The sequence below is a fragment of the Alosa sapidissima genome, chromosome 20 (assembly GCF_018492685.1).
Source record: "Alosa sapidissima isolate fAloSap1 chromosome 20, fAloSap1.pri, whole genome shotgun sequence".
NCBI lineage: Eukaryota > Metazoa > Chordata > Actinopteri > Clupeiformes > Clupeidae > Alosa > Alosa sapidissima.
This window is the reverse complement of record NC_055976.1, coordinates 31,972,485-31,994,984: the sequence shown is the minus strand read 5'-3', so window position 1 is coordinate 31,994,984 and position 22,500 is coordinate 31,972,485. Positions and strand designations below refer to the sequence as shown.

The window sequence follows — 22,500 nt, the reverse complement described above, 5'->3', positions numbered from 1 at the left end:
CAATAAAAGCAGAAACACAAAGACTGCAGTGTTTTATATAAAGCACATCAGTGTGTTGCTGTTTATTTGAAAGAGTAATTCAAATGGTCCATGTAATGCAAGTATTACATTTTTAGAGAGGATTGTTGAGTTGTGATTGCAGTGTTTCATTATTTTGCTGTGTGTAGAGTTTTGACATAATTTATCTAAATTCTAAGTGTGTAAGCAATAGGCAAAAACTATAACCTGATCAAACAAAATGAAAATAGAATTGTATTCAGTTGCCAACTTAAAATGAATCAAGGCCACTGTATTAAACTCATTGCCAGGTGCAGCAGAAGGTTAAAAATATAAAAATAGCAGGCAAACCATAAAATAATTCTGCTACTTGGGTGAAGTGTTAATTGTGTGTAGTGTTTTGAAAAAAACGAGCCCTGTTTTTTTTTTAATTGTGCTTAAGCAATTGGGGAAAAACGAAATATTTGAGACCCACCAGATGGCACCATTGCACTTAATAGCTGATGCAGGTTATTGCATGACCACCAGATGGAGCCATTGTACTGTATTTCGGGCCTAATAGTTGATGTATTTCATGGCCACCAGATGGCACCATTGCACTGCACTTCGGGCCTATGTCACACAACAGAACGTCTCTGAGTGGGGATACGGCTGTTCCCCGGTTAGCGTTTTACAATGGCGGTGGCCGGTAAATGGAGCAAGTCTCTCCGCAACCTGCCTGAAGTCACCTACGACGACATGGTTCGGACTGTGAATAAACACTCTCAAGTAGAAACGTCCAAACTTAGGAAGAGATACAAGTTATTTTGGGAGAAATTCATTTTCAATTACAGAGGTAAGTATTTGAATTCCGCTGATCGCTATCTATTTAAAAGCACAAATTACCGTCCCTTTCGTTTGAAAATCTAAAACAACAATGTTTTTTAATACTTCAAAATAACATTTGATATTTAGTTTCATATTTAGTTTCTCAGTGCTCCGAAACCTTGTCTGACGAGCCTCAGCCGCTAGGCTGCCTACTGTACATGTAAATGTCGCTAGCATGTCAGAGAAGCTCCAGGCCACTACATGATAGCCTAGTTGAGAATATAGAAGATATGGCTGGCTGGCTATCATAGGTTACCAATGCCCAGAGATGGTGCTGTATTGTGTGATAATCTTTCCCTCTATTACTGCAGTGTCAGATTTAGTTAATATGGAAGTGGCCGTCCGGGCGAACTGCTACTGTTCTATGAGGGAAAACAAGGAGCCTCATACCCTACAGGTTACAGTGCTAGGATGCCCAGGCTGTAATTTCATGCTCTATCCATGCACAACTACCCTCTAACCGCCCATGTCGCGACAAGCGTCATTACTGAATAAAACAGACGATAGACGCGAGGACAGTGTCAAATCTCATTTGTACTCTTGACCACTAGTTGGCAGACATCCAGAGCTTCGATTCAAGAGCAACGTTTAAGTTTTCAGGAAGCACGTGAGAAACACGCGAGAAACACACGAAGAAGACGTGCATTTCCTCCATAACGCGGAAGCGATGCGGGCCATAGTTTTGCACAAATTGAGGCAGAAATACACCAAATGTTGAAAAAAAAAAAAAATCACGTGTGATGAAGTCTTGGGTCTGTTATTCACCTACTCTGATTCTGAAGGAGAATATCTGCCTTTTGGAGAATATGATCGATCGTCTATTGACTGATAGTCATGGAGCGTCTGTGAATGGAGGTGCGTCTTTGCGACAGTGTCCACTAAGCATACCATGCTTATTTCGACCCTCTGCCCAACATAGCTGGAGGTGCCAGTGGCAATAGTGATGATAGTGTCCGTAATGGACGTGGTATAGACAGAAGGGGTTGTAAAAATAGGGCTCTGAAGAACTACAAAGTCAGCCGCGATAGGAACTGATTTGACCAGGCTACTTTTTGTGATTATAGTAATAGTTTACTATTGTTGGTTTACATGTGACTGTTTTCCTGATCATTTGTTATGTGGGTGAAATGAAAGAAAAAAAAAAGTAAAACTGCTCAAATATGTTCAACATCTAGTATTTACTGAAATGTGCATAATTCACGGTGGTTCCTATCCAGTGACGTCATAATATGCAAATTAGATGAGTACATGTACCCCCTTCATAAACTTACTCAATGATTTTCACATTTACAGTAGGGCGTTATCTCTGACCACTTCCAAACCATGGCCTTTTGAAATTTTGATGTAAAAATCCAATTTATTTTTTTAAACCCTGGAGGCCAAAGGGTTAACTTGCTTTTCTAGTCTGTTGTGCATTAATGGAACTGTTACACGTAGGCCTACCTTTCAGACCACGTTAACCAGATTTACAATTAGGGATTCAGACATTAGGCCCACCTCAAGTTGAATAGAGCATGGTTTCAGACCTGCACAAGTTCAGGTTCATATTAAGTTTCAGTTTTATTGTTTCTTGTTACAGTTCCAAAATGCGCTGTCTTTCTCTCTCTCTCTCTCTCTGTCCAGATCTGCAGTTGCAGATTTAGTTTTTTTATCTGCTGTTGGTGTTGTAGATTCTATGTTTTTGTATTTTGTTCCTTAATCCACTGATGTTTATGTGGTAAATGTTAACTGTGTTGTCAGATGATTTACCTTGTGTAAAGCAAGTAGGTTAAATGTAGATGTGTTTTACTCTGTAGCTTGAACATTCAAGCTTTAGCTGAAGTATGTTCTCCATGTCTAGATTGTGCTGCGTGCAGTCACAGCGCTGCAGTTAAATAGATGCTCCTGCTCATGTGCTGCTGGAGAGGCGTTATGCAGTCATGTGGTGGCACTCCTACTTCACACGCATCACTGCAGCTTCACAGGGGAGAGATGCGTACCAACACTTCTGTCCTGCACCAGTGAGCTTCAGTCATGGCACCGACCAAGGACACAGGTTTGCGTGTATCCCTCAGGTCTAGCCAAACATTCTGTGTAGTCTACTCAATAACAGTGTTTGAAGTTCTAGTATTTAGACATGTGGCTAACACTGACTTAAGTATATATAGATGTATACTGACAATATGACTCATGTGCTGAAATATTGATATTGTCTTGAACTGCATGTTGCCCCTTTTTGCTTTGCTCCAGGGGATTGGCCTGGAGCCCACGGGCCAACTTGTGGTGAGGAAACCCAAGGCACCTGGACGCAGCAGTGTCAAATCAACACTCTATCCAGCCTACGCAGGTAAGTGCTGAATATTTATCTTTGTATTTATTAGGACATAAAGAGCACAACTATGCCTGCGTGGATGTAGTGGATGCTGTACCCCCTTCATGATCCTCACAGCGAGAGCCTGAGCAGAGGACTCCCCTCTCAGAGTAAACACTCCTCCAAATCTACTGGAAGTTAAACGGGGCTGCCGGACTTCCTTCCACATAGGATTTTCTGACTGCCCCCTTGTTTGCTCTTCAATTAAACTAGCCAATTCAGAGGTGACTTCTAAACTCTGCAAGTGAAAAAAGTGCACTGCACTATATCTTTTGTCCTGTCTATGCACCACCTACTTTGCATATCACATTGCACTTTTCTGCTTTTTTACACTTCTGGTTAGACACAAACTGCATTTCGTTGTCTCTGTACTTGTACTCTGCACAATGACAATAAAGTTGAATCTAATGTAATCTAATCTTGATCTGTTTTACTCAACACATACATGGACACATATCTCCTGAATGGCAAGTAAAGGGGGGAAAAAGTAGAACGGGGAGAATGTTCAGTATATCAGAAGAAATTCTGCTTCCTTACAGCCTAAATATGTTCCAAAATGCCAGCTTTCATGAAAGTCAACACGTATGCATCACTTTGGGCCTAATAGTTGATGTATTTCAAGGCCACCAGATGGCGATATTGCACTGCACTTCCAGAGCCGGATATATGGCTCTGCCTCATCGGGCTGGTGTTGCTTACTGACAACCAAATGTTGCTTAGAAATATAGATTCCTGTATAAAATATTTTCATAAAAATGCAAAAGTAAATAAATAGATAATAAATGAATAAATGTATGAATACATAAATAAATATGAGTGTTTCTTTAACATTATACATCCACAAGTTGACAGTCAAGTGTCCAAACACATTTTTTCAATCTGAGAGAGCTCTACTTTAAACCACCCAGTAGGGTCACAATGAGAACGAGATTTCATGGAGAGGTTCAGAATAAGCCTTATAACCTTATTCTGAGCAGTCTGTACTCTAATTAGCTGCTTTAGGACTTATAACCTTATTCTGAGCAGTCTGTAGCCATGTTTAGCTACTGTAGGACTTATAACCTTATTCTGAGCAGTCTGTAGCCATGTTTAGCTGCTTTAGGACTTATAACCTTATTCTGAGCAGTCTGTAGCCTGTTTAGCTGCTGTAGGACTTATAACCTTATTGTGAGCAGTCTGTAGCCTGTTTAGCTAGGACTTATAACCTTATTCTGAGCAGTCTCTAGCCTGTTTAGCTGCTTTAGGACTTATAACCTTATTCTGAGCAGTCTGTAGCCATATTTAGCTGCTGTAGGACTTATAACCTTATTCTGAGCAGTCTGTAGCATGTTTAGCTGCTTTAGTTTAGGACACCTCATTCTGAGCTGTCTGTAGCCATGTTTAGCTGATTTAGGACTTATAACCTTATTGTGAGCAGTCTGTAACCTGTTTAGCTGCTGTAGGACTTATAACCTTATTCTGAGCAGTCTGTAGCCTGTTTAGCTGCTTTAGGACTTATAACCTTATTCTGAGCAGTCTGTAGCCTGTTTAGCTGCTGTAGGACACCATTCTGAGCGGTCTGTAGCCTATTTAGCTGCTGTAGGACTTATAACCTTATTGTGAGCAGTCTGTAGCCTGTTTAGCTGCTTTAGGACTTATAACCTTATTCTGAGCAGTCTGTAACCTGTTTAGCTGCTGTAGGACTTATAACCTTATTCTGAGCAGTCTGTAGCCTGTTTAGCTGCTGTAGGACTTATAACCTTATTCTGAGCAGTCTGTAGCCTGTTTAGCTGCTGTAGGACACCATTCTGAGCGGTCTGTAGCCTGTTTAGCTGCTGTAGGACTTATAACCTTATTCTGAGCAGTCTGTAGCCTGTTTAGCTGCTGTAGGACACCTTATTCTGAGCAGTCTGTAGCCTGTTTAGCTGCTGTAGGACACCATTCTGAGCGGTCTGTAGCCTGTTTTGCTGCTGTAGGACTTATAACCTTATTCTGAGCAGTCTGTAGCCATGTTTAGCTGCTGTAGGACTTATAACCTTATTCTGAGCAGTCTGTAGCCTGTTTAGCTGCTGTAGGACACCATTCTGAGCGGTCTGTAGCCTGTTTAGCTGCTGTAGGACTTATAACCTTATTCTGAGCAGTCTGTAGCCTGTTTAGCTGCTGTAGGACACCTTATTCTGAGCAGTCTGTAGCCTGTTTAGCTGCTGTAGGACACCATTCTGAGCGGTCTGTAGCCTGTTTTGCTGCTGTAGGACTTATAACCTTATTCCGAGCAGTCTGTAGCCTGTTTAGCTGCTTTAGGACTTATAACCTTATTCTGAGCAGTCTGTAGCCATGTTTAGCTGCTGTAGGACTTATAACCTTATTCTGAGCAGTCTGTAGCATGTTTAGGTGCTTTAGTTTAGGACACCTCATTCTAAGCAGTCTGTAGCCATGTTTAGCTGATTTAGGACTTATAACCTTATTCTGAGCAGTCTGTACCATGTTTAGCTGCTTTAGGACTTATAACCTTATTCTGAGCAGTTTGTAGCCATGTTTAGTTGCTTTAGGACGTATAACCTTATTCTGAGCAGTCTGTAGCCATGTTTAGCTGCTGTAGGACTTATAACCTTATTCTGAGCAGTCTGTACCATGTTTAGTTGCTTTAGGACTTATAACCTTATTCTGAGCAGTCTGTAGCCATGTTTAGCTGCTGTAGGACTTATAACCTTATTCTGAGCAGTCTGTAACCATGTTTAGCTGCTTTAGGACTTATAACCTTATTCTGAGCAGTCTGTAGCATGTTTAGCTGCTTTAGGACTTATAACCTTATTCTGAGCAGTCTGTACCATGTTTAGCTGCTTTAGGACACCTTATTCTGAGCAGTTTGTAGCCATGTTTAGTTGCTTTAGGACTTATAACCTTATTCTGAGCCGTCTGTAGCCATGTTTAGTTGCTTTAGGACTTATAACCTTATTCTGAGCAGTCTGTAGCCATGTTTAGTTGCTTTAGGACTTATAACCTTATTCTGAGCAGTCTGTAGCCTGTTTAGCTGCTTTAGGACTTATAACCTTATTCTGAGCAGTCTGTAGCCTGTTTAGCTGCTTTAGGACATATAACCTTATTCTGAGCAGTCTGTAGCCTATTTAGCTGCTGTAGGACACCATTCTGAGCGGTCTGTAGCCTGTTTAGCTGCTGTAGGACTTATAACCTTATTCTGAGCAGTCTGTAGCCTATTTAGCTGCTGTAGGACACCATTCTGAGCAGTCTGTAGCCTGTTTAGCTGCTGTAGGACTTATAACCTTATTCTGAGCAGTCTGTAGCCTGTTTAGCTGCTGTAGGACTTATAACCTTATTCTGAGCAGTCTGTAGCCTGTTTAGCTGCTTTAGGACTTATAACCTTATTCTGAGCAGTCTGTTGCCTGTTTAGCTGATTTAGGACTTATAACCTTATTCTGAGCATTCTGTAGCCTGTTTAGCTGCTGTAGGACACCATTCTGAGCGGTCTGTAGCCTGTTTAGCTGCTGTAGGACTTATAACCTTATTCTGAGCAGTCTGTAGCCTGTTTAGCTGCTGTAGGACAACATTCTGAGCGGTCTTTAGCCTGTTTAGCTGCTGTAGGACTTATAACCTTATTATCAGCAGTCTGTAGCCTGTTTAGCTGCTTTAGGACTTATAACCTTATTCTGAGCAGTCTGTAGCCTGTTTAGCTGCTGCAGGACACCGTTCTGAACGGTCTGTAGCCTGTTTAGCTGCTGTAGGACTTATAACCTTATTCTGAGCAGTCTGTAGCCATGTTTAGCTGCTGTAGGACTTATAACCTTATTCTGAGCAGTCTGTAGCCTGTGTAGGTGCTGTAGGACACCTTATTCTGAGCAGTCTGTAGCCTGTTTAGCTGCTGTAGGACACCATTCTGAGCGGTCTGTAGCCTGTTTAGCTGCTGTAGGACTTATAACCTTATTCTGAGCAGTCTGTAGCCATGTTTAGCTGCTGTAGGACTTATAACCTTATTCTGAGCAGTCTGTAGCCTGTGTAGGTGCTGTAGGACACCTTATTCTGAGCAGTCTGTAGCCTGTTTAGCTGCTGTAGGACACCATTCTGAGCGGTCTGTAGCCTGTTTAGCTGCTGTAGGACTTATAACCTTATTCTTAGCAGTCTGTAGCTATGTTTAGTTGCTTTAGGACTTATAACCTTATTCTGAGCAGTCTGTAGCCATGTTTAGTTGCTTTAGGACTTATAACCTTATTCTGAGCAGTCTGTAGCCTGTTTAGCTGCTTTAGGACTTATAACCTTATTCTGAGCAGTCTGTAGCCTGTTTAGCTGCTGTAGGACTTATAACCTTATTCTGAGCAGTCTGTAGCCATGTTTATTTGCTTTAGGACTTATAACCTTATTCTGAGCAGTCTGTAACCATGTTTAGCTGCTTTAGGACTTATAACCTTATTCTGAGCAGTCTGTAGCATGTTTAGCTGCTTTAGGACACCTTATTCTGAGCCGTCTGTAGCCTGTTTAGCTGCTTTAGGACTTATAACCTTATTTTGAGCAGTCTGTAGCATGTTTAGCTGCTTTAGGGCTTATAACCTTATTCTGAGCAGTCTGTACCATGTTTAGCTGCTGTAGGACACCTTATTCTGAGCAGTTTGTAGCCATGTTTAGTTGCTTTAGGACTTATAACCTTTTTCTGAGCCGTCTGTAGCCATGTTTAGTTGCTTTCGGACTTATAACCTTATTCTGAGCAGTCTATAGCCTGTTTAGCTGCTTTAGGACACCTTATTGTGAGTAGTCTGTAGCCTGTTTTGCTGCTGTAGGACTTATAACCTTATTCTGAGCAGTCTGTAGTCTGTTTAGGTGCTGTAGGACACCTTATTCTGAGCAGTCTGTAGCCTGTTTAGGTGCTCTAGGACACCATTGTACCATGAGCAGCATACATAGTCAACATAAGGCTGAATTAGAGCACCTACTGTAGGTGCCTCTTGAACTTATAACCTTATTCTGAGCAGTCTGTAGCCTGATTAGCTGCTGTAGGACACCATTGTACCATGAGCATCATACATAGTCAACATAAGGCTGAATTAGAGCACCTACTGTAGGTGCCTCTTGAACTTATAACCTTATTCTGAGCAGTCTGTAGCCTGATTAGCTGCTGTAGGACACCATTGTACCATGAGCAGCATACATAGTCAACATAAGGCTGAATTAGAGCACCTACTGTAGGTGCCTCTTGAGCTTGGCCCGCTACAGACAAATGGCAGTCCAGCACACAACCAACGGAGTCCTTTACAGTCATCTCATTATCTCCAACCTTTATCTTTATCTACCATTATCTAAAACCGTTTTAGGGTTCAGTTGGAGATCATCTCTGATAACCAGCAGCCCTAGACAGCACACTACCACTACTACCACCACTACTACCACCACTACTACTACTACTACCACTACTACTACCACTACTGCTACCACTACTACTACCACTACTACTACTACTACCACTACCACTACCACTACTACCACTACTACTACCACTACCACCACTACTACTACTACTACTACTACCACTACTGCTACCACCACCACTACTACTACCACTACCACTACTACTACTACCACTACTACTACCACTACTGCTACCACTACTGCTACCACTTGTGTACCTGCTGCATGTGTGTGTGTTATTCCTTCTCCTGCTCAAACAGAAGGTGTGCTGCATATCATTTTGCATTAGGCTGATTTTTGTGATAACGTGTTTACTTTGCAGTAAATTGTACTAGCCTAGTGTCATGCAGTTAATGGGATACTGTGCAGAGTTGGGAAGTGCTGTGAACACACACAGGTGAAGTGCTGTGAACACACACAGGTGAAGTGCTGTGAACACACACAGGTGAAGTGCTGTGAACACACACAGGTGAAGCTCTCTTGCCCACCACCGCACACCTGCACAGCTCTCACGGTTTCCTTCCCTGGTGACTCAGGTGTGCCATGTTCTCATTGATACGCAGGTAGACTCAGGTGTGGTGGGACATTAATCGATGAGTTGGACGATGAGAAGCCCCTGGTTCTGCAAGGCAGCTTTCAGTGCACCCCCTAGACATACACGTGCGTGCGTCACATTCATTTCTCTTGACCATACTGGCGTTCCCTTAACTCTGTAATAAATATTCTCTATTCACTATAGCCACATATGGACTTCCCTCCATGTGACCTTGGGCTATGCATGAGTATGTGAGCTGTGTGTGTGTGTGTGTGCATGTGCATGAAATAGTTGTGTGTGTGTGTGTGTGTGTGTATCATTGTTGTACTTCACTGATAGGTCAGATGTGGCTCCACAGCAGACACATGGCAACGGTCAGATTTATTTGAATACATCTTTATACACTGTACAATCCCCACTAGACCACGTCACACACCTGGATAAATGTAAACAATAAACAAATCAAACCCATCTCCCCCGGCGCTCACCCCGAGGAGGGCCAACGGTTGGCACAGAAAACGCCGCTGCGTGCCGTGTGCTTCATGCCAAACAGTCCAGGCAGGGCACCCACGCTGGGTCCGCCCCCTTGGGCAGAGGACAGTTACTTTCGGACTCCTCTGGGATGGGGGGACGTCTCTTGGGATGGGGGGACGTCTCTTGGGATGGGGGGATGTCTCTCTTGGGATGGGGGTGGGGTGTCTCTCTTGGGATGGGGGGAGATGTCTCTCTTGGGATGGGGGGGATGTGTCTCTTGGGATGGGGGGATGTCTCTCTTGTGATGGGGGGGGATGTCTCTCTTGGGATGGGGGGGATGTCTCTTGGAATGGGGGGATGTCTCTCTTGGGATGGGGGGGGATGTCTATTGTGATGGGGGGAAGTCATGGGGGATGTCTCTTGGGATGGGGGGAAGTCATGGGGTGATGTCTCTCTTGGGATGGGGGCTATCGGACTCCTCTGTCTCTCCTCTGTGTCGGATGTGTTATGGCAGCGTTCGTTTGTTTGCATAGAGCAGAACTCAGGGGGTGGGGCCTTGTTGCTTCATTTGTATAAATAACTCAGATCTTTACTGCTTCAGTTTCACATACACCTCATACAAATACACACACACGTCATATACGTCATATACATATATATCTCACACACACACACACACAGATCCAGAGGTTCCTCTGTAGTTTAACACACGCAAGCACACATCCTTGTCAAGAGGTCTATACAAGTCTCTGGACTTTTCCAAACCGGACTCTACACACTCCCACTCCGGAGAGAGACGCTCATGACGGAGTGCGTGTGTGTGTGATGTCATGACGGGGTCAGTACGGAACTGGGCCAAACGCTCAACGGACCAAATAAAAAATGACATAGACATCAGAGTCGAGTGTCATAGACGTCAGAGTTCTATGACCTGCAGATCCACACATGTTGCATTAGACAGGTCTACATCTTTCTGATCTTCACAGCTAATATCAATTTCATGACTCATCATTCTTAGGTTTTGGGCCCACCTCCACCCCCCTCCCTGTTCACTGAAGGCAATGAACACTATCAATAAAGTCCTCTCTCTTTCAAAACATGTCATATGAGGTCCAGTGCTGCAGAGACACAGCTAATCACGGTGACTGTTTGCGGCCTTACAAGCCTCTGCCATTGCAAGGGGCTGGTTTTTCGACGGCACTTAATGTGGTGAACCCACAGAAACAGGGCGAGAGAATCGGAGCCGGTTTGGAAAAGCACTTGTGTTCGCATTTGAGACATCAGTTTCATTTAGTCCATCCTTGAGAAGCGCACTCTAATTCTGACCATACTTAAAAAGCACACTTAATCTCTCAAGCATCTTTTAAAAAAGCACACTTCGTTTCTGAAGCATACCTGATCCCTTCAGTGTCGCACGTCCCGACTTACTGAGTGACACTGAACTCACAGCAAGCAACCTGACAGGCTTATCAAAATAATCCTGATTTATCTCTGAAGACATATCAACACGCCGCATCTCCCTCCTCCCTTCACACACAATATAGAGCAGCAGCTATGTCACTCCTGGAGTCTGACCTCACGTGGACCGCAGGGTCAGTGCGGAGATCTGGATAAAAACACTGGACTCAGCAGAGAGCTCATTGCACTTCACACACACACACACACACGTGAGGGCGGCACCACACACACACACACACACACGTGAGGGCGGCACCACACACACACACACACACACACACACACACACGCTGGGAGCACCACACACACACACACACACACACACACACACACACACACACACACGTGAGGGCGGCACCACCCACCCCAGTTCAGTTCTCTGGTCCCGCAAAGGTGTTTATGGAGGAGTTTAGCATGTGCTTTGGATGTGTGTGTTTTGTGTGATGTGTCTGGGTGTGTTTACATGTGTGTGTGTGTGTGTGTGTATGTATGTGTGTGTAGTTATGTGTGTTTTGGCTGAGTGTGCATGTTTTTATGAATGTGTGTGTGTTTTTGTTTGTTTATTTGTGTGTGTGTGTGTGTGTGCGTGCATGTTGTTTTTGTGTGTGTTTATGTCTGTGTGTTCATGTGTGTATGTGTACTGAATATGTGTGTGTGTGTGTGTGTGTCCCAGTCTCAGAGGCCGATCCCCTTGATGAGCGAGGCCTCCAGTGTGATGTTGAACTCCTGCAGGGTCTGCAGCACGCGGATGAGGGAGTTGACCAATGAGTGGTCCTTCAGCAGCGCCGAGTCCTCGTACATCTGCATTGTGATTGGACAGTCGGCCAGCAGCGCGATCCAATGGTGGAGCAGGTGGTCCCTGCAACAGCCAGAACAGATTACAGACTCAACACAATTAGACACACACACGCACACACCAGCCAGAACAGATTACAGACTCAACACAATTAGACACGCACACACACACACACACCAGCCACTCAACACAATTAGACACGCGCACACACTCACACACACACACCAGCCAGAACAGATTACAGACTCAACACAATTAGACACGCACTCACACGCGCACGCGCTCACACTCACACACACACGCGCACGCGCACACACACTTTAAGGCATAAACAGAGATAACACAATTAGACACACACACAGCAGGAGAAGCTTCGAGTTCAGTTGATGTGTTTTTTTTTTATAACAAGCACGTGTGTGTGTGTGTGTGTGTGTTTGGTCTCTTGGCATGCATGCTGGATGTGACATTAGGGGTGTGGCTGCATCGTCGATTCTACATTTGATTTCGACATTCGAGATTGAGATGTAATTTCGGTTGATTTTCGTCCAAAGGCCGAAGTGGTAGATGTGAAATGGCCGTGTCCCTTACCGAGCTCCCAGACACACAAGCATCTGGAACTTTCCGTCCTTGCCGATGTTTCTGGGGGAGACGTTGATGGCGCGCATGACCCGGCAGAAGAGCCGCGCGCGACTCAGCCAGTTCTCATCCTGCTGCTGCTGACGCTCCGCACTCTCAAAACACACCTGCGCCTTCTCTGCACACACACACACACACACACACACACACACACACACACACACACACACACACACACACACACACGGTTATACACACTCTCAAAACACACCTGCGCCTTCTCTGCACACACACACACACACACACGGTTATACACACTCTCAAAACACACCTGCGCCTTCTCTGCACACACACACACACACACACACACGGTTATACACACTCTCAAAACACACCTGCGCCTTCTCTACACACACACACGGTTATACACAGTCTCAAAACACACCTGGGCCTTCTCTACACACAAACACACACACACTCACATACGTACATACACACACGCACAAACAAACAAACACACATACGGTGATACACACATACAGCATGTAATGCCTGAGACTTCTCACACACACACACACACACTCAAATCATGAATTCCCTTCTTGAATTTCCCCTGGGGATCAATAAAGTATCTATCTATCTATCTATCTTATCTATCTTATCTATCTATCTTATCTATCCTATCTATCTATCTATCTATCTATCTATCTATCTATCTATCTTATCTATCTTATCTTAGCTATCTTATCTATCTATCTATCTATCGCAAGCCTGTCTCTACCTAAACACACATACAATACCACACACAGAAAACCACAAACACAGTCACATACGTATACACACACCCTCAAAGCATACCTGAGCCTTCCCTTCTCTCTCACACACACACACACACTTTCTCAAAACACACATTCCACCCCCAAAAACACACACACAGACAGACAGACAAATATGAGAAGTGTGTGAGTTACCTAAGAAGTCCCAAATGAAGATGTTCTTGAAGAGTCGTGGGGATTTGAAGCCGTGAAGGAACACCTGCTCCAGAGCCCACACAAGGCCATACTCCCCACACAGCAGCAGAGTCAGGCTACCCCTCTGCATGCATGCACACACACACACACATGCACACACACGCACACATACACATGCACACACACGCACGCACACACACAGACGCACACACACAGACGCACACACGCACGCACACACACACACAGACGCACCGCACATGCACACAGACATGGGGACATTAAAATATAATCCATTTTATTCTATTCTATTAAATGAAGAAATACAAATATACTCATCAAAGACATTTCCCCCCACAACAACTTATATCTATGCGCATTTTGTAGCTGTTAAAATAATTTGACCTGCTTTTTTGTCTATTTGTTTATTTTAAGTTCTCAAAAAACGTGAGGGTGGTATGAAGGAGTGTATTGTGTATGTGAGCAATTTCATCTTCCTAAATCTCAATATTATGATCACAAGTGTGGGCAAATTATTAATTACATTTTCACGTGGGGTAACTTGTTGCAGGGCAACCACATAACCGGTTCCATGTCTTCCGACTGGATGATTAATGATCAGTTTCTTGAGAACTTTAAAGTGGTGCAGTAAAGTGAAGGAATGTATTGTGGATGTGAGCAAACATTGTTCACGTTGCACATGGGGCAACTTGTTGCAGGGCAACCACATGACCGGTTCCATGTGTTCGAATCGGATGACTAAAGTTCTCAAGAAACTTGGGGTTGGTATGAGGGAGTGTATTGTGTGTGTGTGAGCAACCTACATGTTACTTATCTGGCTGAATCTCAATATTCTGATCACAACAACTCTGGGCAAATTACAAGTCAGCACCAGTGCTGCATTCATTGTTTTGCACTTTTATGGTTTTACCAAAAGTATTTGCCAGTATTTTTAAACTACAAACCTATAAAGTATTTTCATACAAAATATGATGCCATTTTTTTCCAACTAAATAAAATACAAATGACAACATACTATTTTGTATTTTAAATACATGTATCAGACATGCCTATCCCTGGCTTTTGGCTGCAGCAACTCAAGCTAGGTAGTACTGATTGTTTTGTGTTTGTTTTGTGTTTATGTTAGTTTTGATCCAATTTGACAGCTTTGCTATGTTGCCCACCCAAAATTTCTACCAGCCCACCCAAATATAGTAGCCTAGCCTAGGTTAGAACCAGCCCTGCACTGCATGGAGACATATTTTACGATAATAATGGAGAAAATGTTAGCAAAACTTTAGGTTTTTGTTAACGGAATCTCCCGACCCTCATTTATCTATTTGCACAACAGCCCATATTCTGCGTTCAATCCAGAGAGACAAGTGGAATAAATGTTTGTTTTTTTTAATCCATAGGCACGATATTTAGGCTACCTCTGTTAGGCCTACAAAAAGTTGCGAATTAAGGAGTATTTCCTGATCGGGGAAACCTTTCGGTCCGCAGTTCTATAATATCATTCAATTGTGCCGCAAATTAACAGACAGAAGTGGGCGTAATTTAAATTCATGGCTCCGTAGACCAGCAATCTACTCGTCGAGGAGGCTCATAATTTGAGAAACGCTGCAGATCATAGACAGAGGAAGCTCTGGGGACAGAACGCAGGCATATGATTTTGTTGTCACGCGCTACTATGGAAAATGAACTTTATAAAGCCCTGCTCTATGCCAGATGGCCAGTCCAGCCCTGCGTTCAGTAATTATTTAAGCAAAAGTGGAACGTGCGCAATGTTTTATTTATCCCTCCTGATCGGGACGAATAAAACAGGCATGGGGGACGAAAGAAACAGTTTAGCCTATATGTAAACTTCCCATAATTTCAATATTTTACAACAAATGCTTATACATGTCTTCAGAATATCGCTACCTGTAGCCTCGATGCGACGAGTGTTTAGTGAGTAGGCCTAAGCTTGATGAACCATAAATGAAAGGTTTTCTTAACATTACATTAGGACATTATTGCCATTAAACACTTTTACAAAAGTATGGGCCTAGCCTACAGTTAACACTTAATGACCTAGCAAATGTCGGCGACTTAAGTGTGTGATTAGATAAATAGGCACTGGCAGATGCAATAAATAGATATCTTTGCGTGTTAGCACAAGCAGTAGCCTGTAGGCCAATAAAGGCAAGCGTGTTTGCCACTTACATTTCTGACGTCTGATACTTCAAACTGCTGCAAGTGCATCAAGAAAGGTCCTGCCTTAGACCATGTTAATGGCCAATCGTAGACTAAGATTTGGGAGTGGCACCTGGGGTGGCCAATCGAATCTCAAGGGTGGCCTGTGCCACCCGGAGCCACCCCTCTGGCTCCGCCCCTGCTTAGCACACTGACCTGCTGTTAGGATGTGTGTGAGTGTGTGTGTGTGTGTGTGTGTGAGTGCTAACCTCTTTCTGTTAGGATGTGTGTGTGAGTGTGTGTGAGTGTGCTAACCTCTTTCTCTGGTTTGTGAAAATGTTTCACTATTCCATTGATCGCTTCCCCAACTCCTTCCTGGATCTGACCTGTATTCAGTTCTACACACACACACACACACACACACATACATACATGCACACAAAGAAAGAGAGAGAGAATATTTACTATATAAATACGCTAACTCATGCTTTATTAAGATTCAGGAGGAACGTAAACTTTGATTATAATATTGTAGAGCAATATGATATAATACAGTAGAGCCATTCAGTAGAGTATAGTGCAGTACAGTAGAGTAGAGTTCAGGGTGGGTGTGGGTTGTGTAGTCTAGTGCAATCCAGCGTGGTGTGAGTTGTGTAGTCTAGTGTAATCCAGTGGGGTGTGGGTTGTGTAGTCTAGTGTAATCCAGTGGGGTGTGGGTTGTGTAGTCTAGTGCAATCCAGCGTGGTGTGGGTTGTGTAGCCTAGTGTAATCCAGTGGGGTGTGGGTTGTGTAGTCTAGTCTAGTGTAATCCAGTGGGGTGTGGGTTGTGTAGTCTAGTCTAGTGCAATCCAGCGTGGTGTGGGTTGTGTAGTCTAGTGTAATCCAGTGGGGTGTGGGTTGTGTAGTCTAGTCTAGTGTAATCCAGCGTGGTGTAGGTTGTGTAGTGTAGTATAGTGTAATCCAGTGGGGTGTGGGTTGTGTAGTCTAGTGTAATCCAGTGGGGTGTGGGTTGTGTAGTCTAGTGTAATCCAGTGGGTTGTGTAGTGTAGTATAGTGTAATCCAGTGGGGTGTGGGTTGTGTAGTCTAGTGTAATCCAGTGGGGTGTGGGTTGTGTAGTCTAGTCTAGTGTAATCCAGCGTGGTGTAGGTTGTGTAGTGTAGTATAGTGTAATCCAGTGGGGTGTGGGTTGTGTAGTCTAGTGTAATCCAGTGGGGTGTGGGTTGTGTAGTCTAGTGTAATCCAGTGGGGTGTGGGTTGTGTAGTCTAGTCTAGTGTAATCCAGCGTGGTGTGGGTTGTGTAGTGTAGTATAGTGTAATCCAGTGGGTTGTGTAGTGTAGTCTAGTGTAATCCAGTGGGGTGTGGGTTGTGTAGTCTAGTGTAATCCAGCGTGGTGTGGGTTGTGTAGTGTAGTCTAGTGTAATCCAGTGGGGTGTGGGTTGTGTAGTCTAGTGTAATCCAGCGTGGTGTGGGTTGACTCACTCGGCTTGCTGTTGGGCGAGATGGCCACTAGGCGGCGCATCATGCCTGGTGAGGGCTGCATGGGCGGCGTGCGACTCAGACGCTCCTCTGTCTCGCTGCACAACAGCTCCCCCACCAGGATGCGCTCCAGACTGCCGTCATCCACCCCCTTACCCAGCCAGCGGCCGCACGGGAACCTGACACACACACACACACGCACGCACACACGCACACACACGTGCACACGCACACGCACACACTCACACACACACGCACACATACGCACGCACACAACACACACACGTTTTAAGGTCTTAAATATCAGAAATAAAATTGAAGGCATTTTAAGACTTCTTAAGGATCCGTGGGGACCCTGTACTGTAAATAGGATGTTATAATGTATATAATGAGTGTGTGTGTGGTAGGGGTGGCATGTAAATAGGATGTTATAATGTATATAATGAGTGTGTGTGTGGTAGGGGTGGCATGTAAATAGGATGTTATAATGTATATAATGAGTGCGTGTGTGGTAGGGGTGGCATGTAAAAAAACTCTGAACCGTTCGGTTCTCTTGTCTGGGTTTGGAGCACGTGTGCAGGGTACGGTTTTGACGGTTCATGGCGTGTGTAATGTAGCCTCATGCCCATATGTGATGCGTAATGTAGCCTCATGCCCATATGTGGTGCGTAATGTAGCCTCATGCCCATATGTGATGCGTAATGTAGCCTTATGCCCATATGTGACCTCAGACAGTGTGATAGCGGAAGTGTGGAGAGCTGTGTATCACGTGTAGAAATGCCAAGTGGAGCGATAACGAAAGCAGCCCAGAGTTAGAGGATGCACCAGCGTCACAAGTCTGGTGTGTGCACATTTTGGATTTAGAAAACGGTAGAAAAAGATGCGACTGTGTGCAGGCATTGTGCAGCACATATTAATTATGCTAGTGCAGGCCCGGAGTGGCTAATCGGGAGCTTCAGGAGGATGGGCCGCTCTGAATATCGTGAGCTTAAATGTTGTGTTTCTGAAGTTCATTTGCTGCCCTTGCAGCACTTCAGCAGCGTAGGCTGTAACCTCACAAAAATGGCAACCAAGTCTATATTTGCAATGCTTACGGGGAGTAGGAGCGGTCCCTCTTCCAGTGGCACGCACGGCACTGGCGAACTCTCATGTGCAGGGAAGACGTGTAGTAGGCTAATAATAATTAATTTTACCGTAAGGTAATTACCCTAAATCTCAAAAGCCCTCGAAAATAAAATATCATTACAATGTATGTAGGGTCCTCCTCACATGGATGATCTAACGTTCAGTTTCAGTGAGTAAATAGCCCTGTTGAGAGAAACTAGAGGAGCATTCAAATTCGTCAGAGACAGGAGAGAAAGTTCGCGTTTACAGGGCTTGTCAATGTTAAGTGGAGGCCTAGAAGCTATCTTGCATACCGTAGCTTGGGTAGGCAACGCTACGCTATGTGTAGAAATAAAATATCCCGTAATATTTCAGTCAATCTTAGTGTGCTACAAAGGCACAGAAGTTCCTGTAGATGGCAATAACACACTCTACATTTTTGCTAAATAAGTGAAAAGCATGTTGAAATCATCAATGTCTTCACTCTTGCTGTATCAAAATCTCACCTTTCCTCAGAGATGGTGTTAATGATGTGCTTCAAGTCAAGTCAATTCTTTCAGGTTGTGCATGATTACATGATATACTAACACTGTAGCCTAAATGGGGGATCATTAAGCTGTACATCATATGCTGAAGTGTTAAAGATTAAAATGAAAAATAACAACAAGAACCGTACAGAACCGAACCGTGGGTTTTGTGAACCGTGCCACCCCTAGTGTGTGTGTGTGTGTGTGTGTGTGTGTGTGTTCTCACCTGTATGCATGTTCAGTGATCTCGTTGGTGTGTGTGTGTGTGTGTGTGTGTTCTCACCTGTATGCATGTCCAGTGATCTCGTTGGTGTGTGTGTGTGTGTGTGTGTGTGTGTGTGTGTGTTCTCACCTGTATGCATGTCCAGTGATCTCGTTGCGCACCATCACACTGTCCACCAGCCACTTGGCGTAGAGACCCGAGTTATCATGACCCATCTGGACAGTGGTGAGACGGCCCAGGTTTTGGCACTGCGCACGCAAACACACACACACACACACACACACACACACACACACACACACACACACACACACACACACACACACACTTGGTTTTAAAAACAAACATAGAAACATAAAAACACTGTGCGAAGGATGTCTGCTTTGACTTTTGAGTGGTGCTAATGTGGCGTCATGAGCATGCAGTGTGAATCAGTCAGCCTCCTGCTCCTGCTACATTATCAGTCAGACCTTCAGAGTTATTATCTCTGTGTCTCTTGAATGACTTTAATCCTGTTGAGAAGGAAAGCACACCCCCAAACGCACACACACACACACACGCATGCACAAATGTACACACTCACACATCCACCCATACATACGCGTGCGCATGTACGCATGTACACACGTACACACACACACACACACACACTCCCAGTCTCACCTCAAAAGTGATGTCCAGTGTGTTCTTGGGCAGCTGCAGCACTCCGGTCTCGGCCAGCTCGCCAGACACACACACCCAGGGGTTTGCTGTGAACATGGAGCCGCCCAGCTTCTTACTGGGGATGACCCACACGTGGTACGGAATCACTGCAGACACACACACACACACACATATATAAAAGTCATTCATATCACTGGAGGCGTGTGTGTGTGTGTAAGTGTTGTGTGTATTTTTGAGATAGTGTACATCTGTATGTGTGTGTGCATGTGTGTTGTGTGAGTGAGTGTGTGTCTGTGTGTGTGTGTGTGCGTGCGTGCGTGTGTGAGTCAGTATGTGTGTGTGAGTCAGTGTGTGTGTGCATGTGTGTGTGTGTATGCATGTGTGTGTGTTCTTACTGATGGTGGTGAAGACATTGGTAAAACAGAAATAGTCCACGGCGTTGAAGGAAAGCAGGTGATAGAGGAACTGCTCCTTCTCATCATCACAACGCAGGAACGCATACCGCTTATACAGCTTCCTACACACACACACAAAGAACAAACACATGAGATAACTACAGGGATGTCCTGATTCCAATAATTTCTTGCATCTGCCAATCCCAAATCACCTCCAGTGCTTGGACATGTGGATAGTGGTTATACGAGACCATAATGGGCAGCCGTGGCCTACTGGTTAGCGATTCGGACTTGTAACCGGAGGGTTGCCGGTTCGAACCCCGACCAGTAGGCATGGCTGAAGTGCCCTTGAGCAAGGCACCTAACCCCTCACTGCTCCCCGAGCGCCGCTGTTGTTGCAGGCAGCTCACTGCGCCGGGATTAGTGTGTACTTCACCTTACTGTGTGTTCACTGTGTGCTGAGTGTGTTTCACTAATTCACAGATTGGGATAAATGCAGAGACCAAATTTCCCTCACGGGATCAAAAGAGTATATATACTTATACTTAATGAGCCTACATCTGATTAATGTTGATAGTGGTTATACGAGACCATAATGAGCCTACATTTGATTAATGTGGATAGTGGTTATACAAGATAATAATGAAATGATTAATTATTATTCACAGTCATTTACAGTATTTTCAATAGTGTACCTTTAATAATTCATTTAGGAAAGTCAATTCAATGTAAGGTGGTAAATGAGTAGGGCCCTATGAAATCCATTTTATTATTTTCCAAATTCAGTTTTATTTTTTCTCAAATTCCGTTTTTTCGGATTTAATTTCAGCTGTTTCAGTTTTTTTTTTTACTTGTCTTCACTTATAAAAACTCAATGACAGACACAATTCAGCTTTTTAAATATTTAGCAAAGCCAATCATTCAAAATTCTCCAAGATTGAGCCAAACATTCAACAAATCTCTGCGCAAAAACAACAGTTATGGCCTAGAGCCTACATAACTTCAACTACATGGCCATAACTAGGCTGCAAGTTTAGATCTCAACAAAAGGGCACTTTGTAAATTTAAAATGTCCCACTACTTAAAAGTAGCCTGCTTTTTTATAGATTCTCGTTTTAGGCTATTTTAAATATGTGTTGCTTTCTAAAGCATTTAGCCTACCATCGTTAGCACACATCTCCACTGAAGGATGGCTGCATGATGGTAAGGCGCTTGATGTTGCGCTCTCGTGTTGGTATTGCAGCACTTTTTGAACGGTGGGTCTGTGCGTCTGCTTGAGGTTGCTGACATTCGTGTCTGGGAATGGGACTGCTTGCAATGTTTCAGGACACTGACATAGTGGTATGTCATCTTTTGCACACATTTCAACAATCTTCCACAAACTCACATCTTCATGAAATATTCCATGTACATACAGTAAGTATTCAGACACTTTGTTATGACGCTTGTAATTAAGCTCTGGTGCTACTACTTCTATCAACGGTCCTTGAGATGCTTCTACAACTTGACTGGAGTCCAGCTGCGCCTACATGAGTTCACTGGACATTAGTAGGAGAGGCACACATCTCTTTAGATAAGCTCTCACAGTTGGTGGTGTATGTCAGAGTGAAAACCAAGCCATGAGGTCAAGAGAATTGTCCATAGGCCTGTGAGACAGGGTTGTGTGAAGACACAGATCTGGGGAAGGACACAAGACCATTTCTGCAGCATTGGAAGTGCCCAAGAGCACAGTAGCCTCCATCATTCTCAAAGGGAAAAGTTTGGAACAACCAACAGTCTTCCTAGATCTGGTCGCTCAGCCAAACTGAGTAATCCGGGACGAGTTAGGCGCAGCTGGACTCCAATCAAGTGGAAGTTGTAGAATCATCTCAAGGACCATTGATAGAAGTAGGATGCACCAGATCTCAATTGCAAGCGTCATAACAAAGGGTCTGAATACTTATGGAAATGGAATATTATTATTATTTTAGAAAATGAACTGAATCCATTTTAAGATGAGTCTGAAACATAACAAAATGTGAAAAACTTGAAAGGGGCATATTACTGCATATTACTGTAGTGTAGCTCTGTAGCTTAAATGCTAATATACCCTAAATGCTATTATGCTGCAAGTCGCTTGGACAAATGCGTCTGCCAAATGAACACATGTGTATATGTATATATATGTACATATTTTATTTGATACTCAAATGCGTCTGCCAAATGAACACATGTGTGTATATATATATATATATATATATATATATATATATATATATATATATATATATATATATATATATATATATACATACATACATGTGTTCATTTGGCATATATATATATATATATATATATATATATATATATATATATATACACACATACATACATACATGTGTTCATGTGTATATATATATATGCCAAATGAACACATGTGTATATATATATATATATATGTATATTTGTACATATTTTATTTGATGCTCATTATTATTTACATTTATCTGATGCTCATTATTATTTATTTATTTATTTATTTTT

General features: G+C 43.5%; 1 protein-coding gene across 5 annotated transcripts in view; it reads right to left on the bottom strand.

The window, feature by feature from the left end:
* The window catches only part of dennd5a (DENN/MADD domain containing 5A), a 67,063-nt gene that overhangs the window by 10,392 nt on the left and 34,171 nt on the right, over positions 1–22,500 (bottom strand). For 4 of the 5 annotated variants that reach the window (XM_042073829.1, XM_042073831.1, XM_042073832.1 and 1 more), the window contains 8 exons: positions 19,978–20,099; positions 19,583–19,728; positions 19,049–19,167; positions 17,069–17,244; positions 15,903–15,985; positions 13,416–13,539; positions 12,457–12,622; positions 11,720–11,931 (listed from right to left, as the gene is read on the bottom strand). In XM_042073829.1, the coding sequence (XP_041929763.1) occupies positions 11,748–11,931; positions 12,457–12,622; positions 13,416–13,539; positions 15,903–15,985; positions 17,069–17,244; positions 19,049–19,167; positions 19,583–19,728; positions 19,978–20,099 (1,120 nt within the window). In that variant the 3' untranslated portion in view covers positions 11,720–11,747. Of the gene's footprint in view, positions 1–11,719; positions 11,932–12,456; positions 12,623–13,415; positions 13,540–15,902; positions 15,986–17,068; positions 17,245–19,048; positions 19,168–19,582; positions 19,729–19,977; positions 20,100–22,500 lie in introns of those variants that run through there. The other variant, XM_042073830.1, reaches the window with a different exon arrangement.